This window comes from Littorina saxatilis, linkage group LG2 (assembly GCF_037325665.1).
Source record: "Littorina saxatilis isolate snail1 linkage group LG2, US_GU_Lsax_2.0, whole genome shotgun sequence".
Classification (NCBI taxonomy): Eukaryota; Metazoa; Mollusca; class Gastropoda; order Littorinimorpha; family Littorinidae; genus Littorina; species Littorina saxatilis.
The window spans coordinates 89,680,929-89,691,534 of record NC_090246.1 but is presented as its reverse complement, the minus strand read 5'-3'; the positions used below and the strand labels follow the sequence as shown (position 1 = coordinate 89,691,534).

At 38.6% G+C, this 10,606-nt stretch overlaps 1 protein-coding gene across 1 annotated transcript; it reads left to right on the top strand.

Moving 5' to 3' along the window:
* Positions 1 to 5,236: 5,236 nt before the first annotated feature.
* LOC138960102 (uncharacterized) lies at positions 5,237 to 9,889 on the top strand. The gene is made up of 5 exons (XM_070331848.1): positions 5,237 to 5,380; positions 5,779 to 6,098; positions 6,613 to 6,708; positions 8,564 to 8,689; positions 9,032 to 9,889. Exons 2-5 carry the CDS (start codon positions 5,831 to 5,833, stop codon positions 9,247 to 9,249), a joined length of 708 nt encoding a protein of 235 aa, XP_070187949.1. The 5' UTR covers positions 5,237 to 5,380; positions 5,779 to 5,830; the 3' UTR covers positions 9,250 to 9,889.
* The last annotated feature ends 717 nt before the right edge of the window (positions 9,890 to 10,606 follow it).

The following is a 10,606-nucleotide window of genomic DNA, read 5'->3' as shown; positions in this document are numbered from 1 at the left end:
AGGGGTCCGGACAATGGTATTGCATTTCAGTTCGAAATCCTAAAAATTAATCAATTAGTTTGCTTGTTAAAGTTGTCATTAAAATCGAATTGTTAGTAACAGATTAAACAACGACTGCATTGTATTTCTCATCTTCTCCTGAACTCAAAAATATATAGATATGTCATGTTCACTCTAACAGTGTGCTCAGAATTACAGAAAATAGGTTCAGTAAGTACTATACGGTCGCATGCTTCGCGGAGACGAACGTGATCCGTCTCGGTATTGTTAGCCAAGACTATCTAAATGTATCTCGTAGTCTTGGCGATGACTGGTTTGTGGTGTTGATCTGTTAGTTTAATACCGATTGACTAAAAAAATGTATATCGCTTCACGCGACTTGTTTATTCTTTCTCCGGTTTTGTTTTCATACCCTGCGCAAGAGTTGTGTTCCTTGAAGAAAAGCAAGATTTTAACAAGTCAAGTCAAGTCAATATTTATTTCAAAAGACCCCTAGGGTTACATGAATAAAATTTAAAAAATTGCAATAAACATGATAAAAAAGATATATGTAATAATGAGACACAACACTTCTAATTAACCGAAAATAAATCAAGCTTTATTCATAACTGAACAATTGTAATCATACCTTTTTTTTTTACAGGAATGTATATGTTTCTGTGTTCGTTTTTGTTTTAATAAAAAAAACCGTTATCAAATAATCAGAACTCTTTCAAAATACTCTTAATAAAATATATTAAATTCAATAACTTTCGTTTCTTTGTTTATTCAAATAAATGTTTTAAATTTAACTGCATTTGAATTTCTACGAAAATACAATAATGGTAACAACCTTTTCCTCAAATTTTCAAAAAAAATGACACTGAAATATATAATGAAATTCATCTTCGAGTTCTCCAGACTGGCATTTAACACATATTCTTTCGTTATGTGGTATATCTAACATTCGGCCTTTCTGTATTGGCAATTTATGATTTAATGTTCTAAAACGTAAAAAAGAGAGTGCTATAGGATATTGGGTAAAATGTTCAAATAATTTTCAAATATAAATGTATCTTTAAATAATCTATAATTCAAGCAAGTTTCTTTTTCATTTAATTCTGAAAACCACGATTGTATACATTGATCTTTTAGGCATTGCAACGTTTTCAATTTAAACCATTTGTCGGAACATCGTAAATTAAACTGGTCATGCCAAAAACCACTAAGACCAAGAGCATTTAAAGTTGTTTCAACATGTTTTAAATAGGGTGCTTCATATATGTTTTTTACATAGAGGTGATGCAAAAAACGGTACAATACATTTAAAAACGTATTACTATTATTAAAATCCACCAATTTAAACCAAAAACTAAATATTCTATTTTTAACGAGGACATCTAGTGGAAATTTGCCTAATTCGCCCAATACCATACACGTTGGGGTCGACTTTCTCAATTTCAAAATAATCTTATAAAAACGAAGCTGCAATTTTGTTGCTAAATTTACCAATTTTGGCCCCCATACTTCACAGCCATATAACATAATCTGTGCAACTATTCTATCAAACAATTCAATTTGAATATCTATGGACAACGACAATTTTCTACACGTCTTTAACAAGCTAAACATTGCTCGAGAGGCCTTATCATATAACAACTTTTGTGTTTTATTAAACTTATTATTATAATTAAAAAATAAACCCAAATATTGAAAACCAAACACGACCTCAACTAATTCATCTTTGTATTTAAATAATGGCAATTTTCGTATTTTGCCTCTTAAAAAAACAACTATTTTCGGTTTTTTGGCGTTCACCCGCAAATTCCACAGATCGCAGTATTCGGACAACACATTAAGCGAGTCTTGTAATGCTTCTGGGGATTCTGATAAAATGGTTGTGTCATCTGCATATAATAAAATTAACATTTTAAACATCAGCTCAGCATCATCCGGCTGTAAGTCCAACATAGCAACCTCTCTTTCAATAGTAGGGAGGTGTTCAGTTTTATCAAACATATAAGCTTGTAAATCATTTAAATACACAGCAAACAATGCAGGTGACAAGTTTTCCCTTTGATGTACACCGGTAAAACATTGAAAGAAATCTGACTTTTGGTTACCTACCAAAACACATGACTTGGCCTTACAAAACAAATGTTGAATAATATTTAGCATTCGCCCATTTATACCAACGTCAAACATCTTCTTCCAAAGAAAAGCTCTTTTCACATAATCAAATGCTTTTTCATAATCAATAAAAAGACAATATAACCTTTTTACATTTGGTCAAGGTTTGACTAAATGTTTTAACGTAGAGGGGGGAATCGAGACGAGGGTCGAGGTGTATGTGTGTGTGTGTGTGTGTGTGTGTGTGTGTGTGTGTGTCTGTGTGTCTGTGTGTCTGTGTGTCTGTCTGTCTGTCTGTGTGTGTGTGTAGAGCGATTCAGAGAAAACTACTGGACCGATCTTCATGAAACTTGACATGAGAGATCCTGAGTATGGTATCTCCAGATTTTTTCATTGTTTTGATAAATGTCTTTGATGATGTCATATCCGGCTTTTCGTGAAAGTTGAGGAGGCACTGTCACACTCTCATTTTTCAACCAAATTGGTTGAAATTTTGGTCAAGTAATCTTCGACGACGCCCGTACTTTGGTATTGCATTTCAGCTTGGAGGCTTACAAATTAATTGATGAGTTTGCTCATTAAAGTTGTCATTAAAATCGATTTTTCGCAAACAGATTTAAAATTGATTGCATCGTATTCTTCATCACATACTGAATCTAAAAATATATACATATGTTAAGTTTACTCTTAAAATGTGATCACAATTAACGAAAATAGATTAAATAGTCTTACGATTAAAATTTAAGAAATCGATCCAAAAATGATTTCATCTTATTCTTTATCATTTCCTGATTCCAAAAACATATAGATATGATAGGTTGTATTCAAAACAAGCTCAGAAAGTTAACAAGAATACAGAAAAGCGTGCTTTCCTGCTAAGCACAATACGCTACCGCGCTAATCTGGCGTGTCAATATCACTACGTTTTGCACGTGGGAGGTGAGCGATTTCCTTCACGCGGGGATTGACGAAGCTGTACTGTCTTGGTGAAAAAATACAGTGCGTTCAGTTTCATCCCGTGAGTTCGACAGCTTGACTACATGTAGTAATTTCGCCTTACGCGACTTGTTCTCTTTGATAACGTGACGCCGTGTCACAGTGAACAATGGCGTGTATGAGTTCCAGAGAGGTCACAACATATCGAGCGGGCATTACCACACTGCAGTGTCTGCATGGTATGATGACCTTTTCCGATCACACACACACACATACACACACACACACACACACACACACACACACACACATACACACACACACACACACACACACATACACACACACACACACACACACACACTCACACACACACACAAACACACACACGCTCATACACACACGCGCGCATTCACACATACATACGTACACTCAAAAACAGTACGTTGACTTCGCACGATAACGGATATTTAATGCGTCAAAGTCAAGAATCTGTTTGGTAAATTAAATCATGCTGTATGTGGTTTGAAAGCTGATAATGTATTCTTTTCAGACACAAAGGTTTAACAACTTACACTCTGAATTAAATTGCTCCACTTTTGAACACACCTTTTGTTACCAATGTTGAACAAAGTGTGACATAGTGCATCGTTCTACTTGCAAAAGTAGCACACATGGTACGCAAACACTTGTGTTCGGTTGTAGAACACTTTAGTTCAGAGTGGAATCCGATGTCAGGAAAGCTACGACTCTACAGGATGATACTATGGGGCGCTCCAATTGCAGTCAATGCAGTATCAACTACATCTTATGAAAATGATGCTGCCTAAATAACTAAAATTTTTTGTTTTGGAGGATTTGCAGGGCAACGTTCCTGTGCTGAAACAAAATGCTTTCAGTTTGAATGATAGTGGCGCGTTACACCAATAAACGAACCAAGAAACTTGCATTGTTACGTCGTATTTTGTACCTAGACAGTACCAGATTAGAGACTTGTTACGCTTACTAAAAACCTGCTACATCGTATTTCGTACAAAAGCACTTGCCATGACTTATTTTGCGATCAACGTCCTAAATAGTCCCCAGAAGTAGAACGTTCAGGAAATACTGTAGCGCTGCCCTCCTCCTTTCTCCGGGCTTGGGACCGGCTGACGTCACACTGACCAGGCTACTGGTCAGTTGTGACCACCAGGCGGAGTTACAGTCACCAGTAATGTTCTATTTATCTAAAACAAAAAATCTGTTTGACAGACAGACAGACAAACAGACAAACAGACAGACAGACAGACAAACAGACAAACAGACAGACAAACAAACAGACAGACAGACTGACAAACAGAAAGAAAGAAAGAAAAAAGATAAAAGAAAGAATGAAAAAAAAGACAAACAAACATATAGAGAGAATTTACATAAGCTAAAAATGTGTATTTCTCTGTCTCCTGTCTTCTATGTATCTCAACCTGTACCTCCGATCCCCACTCCTGTTCCCCAACCCCCCTCCAACAAAACCTATGCCTGATGACACCCCCATCAAATGCCTGAGCAAATCTCTTCCCTCTGTCTTTTCTCATCGGCTGCACTGCATATAATATTTTGTACCAAAACAACACCCAAAATCATGCTCACCCATACGTAAGTGCTATCTATATCACATACGAATTGCTAGCGGCGCTCCCTTTCACGTGTATGTATGACGTGTTGCTTACTTCACCTGAGTGATATTTCTCATCAAGACCTGACTCGTTACAGACCTGAGCCCGAAACCGTGGTTCGATCTCAACGAGCTTAAGCCCAGCCATGCTGAATCATACTGAATAATTATCATGACAATGTGTTCATGTCAAAAAACATTAAACATTGATTTATAAACGTGGACAAGATAAAAAGCCTTGATCACAGAAAAATCGAACATTCACTAGACTCGTGAGATAAACAGACAGAATTTTATGTAATATCATTCTCACACGCGCGCGAGCTTGCACACTCTCTCTCTCTCTCTCTCTCTCTCTCTCTCTCTCTCTCTCTCTCTCTCTCTCTCTCTCTCTCTCTCTCTCTCTCTCGTGTCTACACTCTATATATACATATGTGCTTGCTTGTGTTTTCCCGCTGATCATGAAAATCATAACGGGAATTCCCAACATCAGGTGTGTGTTTTAAATGCCAAGGATATAAAGGAGGAGTGTTATGTGTTGACTCCACGTTAAGAATTGCAGGAGATGATCCCATCACAGACCACTCCACCAGACAGGGGGAACAGAGGGAGAAAAAGCAGACGAGAACGCAGAAATTGACAAGCAGGTCAAACGTCCAGGAGCGATCTGCTTTAAACACACAGGTAAATTACACTTTTTTTTCCTCATTCAATTAAGAAATGAAGTGAATGCTCGTAAGCCTTGAAAACACACACACACACACACACACACACACACACACACACACACACACACACACACACACACACACACACACACACACACACACACAAATAAAAACATTCAGATTCTTACGAGAAACAGAAATGATCAAAAGCTGACGATGGCATTAACTATGTTGAGGTTCATACAATAGTTTCAGAAGTAAATCTGGAGACAAAACTCTTCCTTTCGCCCTCTTTTCGCCCTTCTTTCCTTCCTTCCGTCCCTTATTCTTTCTTTCTTTCTTTCTTTTTGATCTTCTTTCCTTCTGTCTTCCCATTCGTGTGTTTATTATACCCGTCTTTTCTATTTGTTTCAGGCAACAACAAAACTCGCCCGCCTGCAGTTCTGGGACTAAAAAAACACGAAATATGCTTATCACAGTGGGCAATATTCTGGCAGCCTTGCTGCTTTGTGGAGGACAGCTTTCTCTAGCCTCCGTGTGGCACAGTCTTGGACCGAATGAGTGTAATAACGGACTTAAGATGGAAACCTGTGGATACGGTGAGTTCTGTTCGGAAGACCGTGTCAAGAAAGGATGCAGAAACTGCACTGACCCTGCTTTTTTCTCACAGTGGAGCGAGGACAAACTCGAGGAATTCAGGACACGATTTCCATCGTGTGAGGTATTCTTAAGAGGTAATTAAGTGGATCTTCACGTACAATGCATTAACATTCATAATGGTTTTTCATTCAAGCAATTCTAATTAATCTTTAAAGACTAGAACATTTCACCGCAAAACTTCTACTTCTTTGCAAGGCTATTTGATTCAAGTCACCAAATAAGCATGTGAAATTCCTTTTTATACTTCTGTGTACTTTTGATGTACTTATTTTCTTTTAATTAAATGTTGAAAATGTCTTACTTGGCGAGATATACCATGCAGACTTATAAGAGGCAGAGTGTATTGACAGAATATACGATGTTCGGAAATATCTCTGTCAAGTTGTGGAAGAGATGATTTCCTATGTTTCCATTGAAACACTGAGGCAAGCCTATACAATGTCACCTGTAACTTGTTTCCGTGTTTCTATAGAAAAGCGAGGAAAAACAAACGAAAGAAACTCTTACACACACACACACAAAAAGTTATTTCAGCAATTTGTCTATTGCTGGTGAAAATATCAAAAGGAAGAATCTTGTGTATGACAGAAAAGCTGTGGAAGAGGAGAGAGATAGCCTTGCAGAACCAAACCGACACACAGACAACAGAAATTCATGAGCTACAGGACCTTATTGAGGAGCTGCGTAAGTAAAATGTAGGATAGTTGATTGTGATCATTAAACTGTGAAGTAATCGTGTTGTAAGAGTTCGTCAAAAGTAAACGGCCACCCAACTGTGCCCCATCCGTTCAAATCTGATGAGCATCAATTAAACGGCGATCAATATTATCTATTGTCATGTGTGTGTGTGTGTGTGTGTGTGTGTGTGTGTGTGTGTGTGTGTGTGTGTGTGTGTGTGTGTGTGTGTGTGTGTGTGTGTGTGTGTGTGTGTGTGTGTGTGTGTGTGTGCGTGCGTGTGCGCGTGTGTGTATCCATGGCATCAACGAATCACTTCCCTCCCCAGTAAATTTAACTTATCTTTTTGGTTCCCTTTTTACATTTAGTCAAGTTTTGACTAAATGTTTTAACATAGAGGGGGAATCGAGACGAGGGTCGTGGTGTATATATATGTGTGTGTGTGTGTGTGTGTGTGTGTGTGTGTGTGTGTGTGTGTGTGTGTGTGTGTGTGTGTCTGTCTGTCTGTGTGTGCGTGTGTGTGTGTAGAGCGATTCAGACTAAACTACTGGACCGATCTTTATGAAATTTGACATGAGAGTTCCTGGGAATGATATCCCCGGACGTTTTTTTATTTTTTTCGATAAATACCTTTGATGACGTCATATTCGGCTTTTTGTAAAAGTTGAGGCGGCACTGTCACACCCTCATTTTTCAATCAAACTGATTGAAATTTTGGCAAAGCAATCTTCGACAAAGGCCGGACTTTGGTATTGCATTTGCATTGTGGTCTGGGTGGCCGAGTGGTAACGCACTTGCGCTCGGAATCGAGAGGTTGCGTGTTCGACCCTGGGTCGGGCCGCTATTTTCTCCCCCCTTTCCTAACCTAGATGGTGGGTTCAAGTGCTAGTCTTTCGGATGAGACGAAAAACCGAGGTCCCTTCGTGTACACTATATTGGGGTGTGCACGTTAAAGATCCCACGATTGACAAAAGGGTCTTTCCTGGCAAAATTGTATAGGCATAGATAAAAATGTCCATCAAATACCCGTGTGACTTGGAATAAAGGCCGCGAAAGGTGAACATTCGCCTAACAGGCTTGAGGTTTGCTGGTCGATGTGAATGCGTGATATATTGTGTAAAAAATTCCATCTCACACGGCATAAAGCGCTTTGAACTTCGGATAAGGCGCTATATAAATAAAGAGAATAATAAAAAAAGAGAATAATAATAAATTTCAGCTTGGTGGCTTAAAAACTAATGAATGAGTTTGCATTTGGTCATTAAAAATCGAAAACTTGTAATTACAAAAAAAATTATTAATCGATCCAAAAACAATTTCATCTTATTCTCCGTCCTTTTCTGATTCCAAAAACATATACATATGTTATATTTGGATTACAAACAAGCTCTAAAAATTAAAAATATGAAAATTATGATTAAAATTAATTTTCCGAAATCGATTTAAAAACAATTTCATCTTATTCCTTGTCGGTCCCTGATTCCAAAAACATATAGATATGATATGTTTGGATTAAAAACAAACTCAGTAAGCTAAAAAGAATAGACATACAGAAAAGCGTGTTATCCTGCTCAGCGCGACCACTACCGCACTATTCTGCATGGCTTGTCGATTTCACTGCTTTTCCCACGAGCGGTGGACTGACGAAACTACGAGTATGTGGTCTTGGTGAAAAAAGCAGTGCGTTCAGTTTCATTCTGTGAGTTCGGTAGCTTGACTAAATGTTGTTATTTCGCCTTACGCGACTTGTTATTTATGTCCTTATGAAGCCTCCATAGGCGAACATTTGGACGTTGTACTTGTGCTGTCCTTGGCTTAGTGAGTACAGATTTCTTTCAATGTTTTATTCTTGTGTTTTGTGCAGACAACTGGCGCCTTGTTTTGCTTCCTGTCGTCACAATTGTGACTGTGATCCTGATTGTCGTGTCTGTGAGGTATCTACAGCTGAGACAGGAAAACAAGATCATAAGACAACAAACCGGCAGTGCTGGTAAGACCCGCGCCGTATGTAATAATGATAACCATGCTAAGATGTGACTGCAAAGCCCCCCCTCCCCCCCCCCCCCCCCCCCCCCACACCGTCTTACTTTAATTTCACTCGGTCAGTCAGTAACACACATACGCGCACACACACGCACACCACACACACACGCGTGCACGCACGCGCGCGCGGCACATACACACACACACACACACACACACACACCACACACACACCACACACACAAGCATGTATCAACCCAGAAATGATACAAAATGTACCAGTCAGTCCAGAACAAAGAAAGAAAAATATCTAACATGAGATTTTCTCTCCTCCAACGTCCCATTGCAGACATGTCACCCAGCTGCTTTACCCGTAAGAGTGGGAAGTCTCTCGCACAGGCTGGGGCGGACGGAGAAGGAGACATTTCAACCTATGCCAAACTGAGTATGGTGGGCGAGGAGGGGGAAAGACGACCGACTCCAACAGCCCCCATCCCCACCACCGACAGTGGCCATGCCAGCGAGACCGACAGTTTGACCGAAAGCCAGCACAGTTCTCCGTGTTAGACGTCACAGGAGCAATCTAATTCAGTCAGCTGAAAGACCTAATATAAGGACCGATCGAAGAAAAGTAAAGACACAAACAAGAAAAAGTAGGAACATCGACAGAAATAACAGATTTCTCCATTGCTTGCTAGACTTGACTAAAAAAATAAAACAAAGGAATATATTCATACGTATTTATAAATAAAAGAATCAAAATAAATAAATAAATTACTTAATACAACTATGTTAACAAAGAAAGACAGAAAGAAAAAAGACAGAAAGAAAGAAAAGGTCGTCAATAAAAATGTGATAGCTGACTGATATAACATATGCCTGGGAGGCCTCTTGCTGTCAACTTGCTTTTTTACATAAATTTACAATTATTAGAGGCACGTTCTGAATGTGAACATTTTCATCTCCCCTTATCTTGGTAAAAAAAATTTTAAAAAAGATCCACTGTACGTGTTTCGAAAGAAATGATAAACCGTGTTCGTTTGTTGTTTGTTTATGTGGGTTTTTTTTGTTTTTATGTGTGTACTTCTGTTTATACCTGCAGTCAGAACTAAAAGACGAATAATGGCGTAAAGACTTGTCCTGCTGTCGAATAATGTGACTTGGAAGGGCTCATCGATGTTAATATCTGTTTAGAAACAATTGGGGGGAGGGGAGGGAACGAGGGGGGGGGGGGGGGGGGGGGGCATGGGGTCTTACAGAAACGGGGATGATAAATAGGAGGAGGGAGTGAAAACTAAGACGGAGCAATCTATTACCGTTGGCAACTGTGTAGGTGTCTTTCGTTTTGTCTTGTATTCTTTGTTTCTCTTGTTTTCTGTTGGGATTTTTTTTGTTTAATTTTTACCTTTAGTCAAGTTTTGACTAAATGTATTAACGTAGAGGGGGGAATCGAGACGAGGGTCGTGGTGTATGTGCATGTGTGTGTGTGTGTGTGTCTGTGTGTGTGTGTAGAGCGATTCAGACTAAACTACTGGACCGATCTTTATGAAATTTGACATGAGAGTTCCTGGGTATGATATCCCCATACGTTTTTTTTCATTTTTTGATAAATGTCTTTGATGACGTCATATCCGGTTTTTTGTGAAAGTTGAGGCGGCACTCTCACGCTCTCATTTTTCAACCAAATTGGTTGAAATTTTGGTCAAGTAATCTTCGACGAAGCCCGGACATCGGTATTGCATTTCAGCTTGGTGGCTTAAAAATTAATTAATGACTTTGGTCATTACAAATCTGAAAAGTGTAAAAAAAAATTAAAAATTATAAAACGATCCAAATTTACGTTTATCTTATTCTCCGTCATTTGCTGATTCCAAAAACATATAAAAATGTTATATTTGGATTAAAAACAAGCTCTGAAAATTAA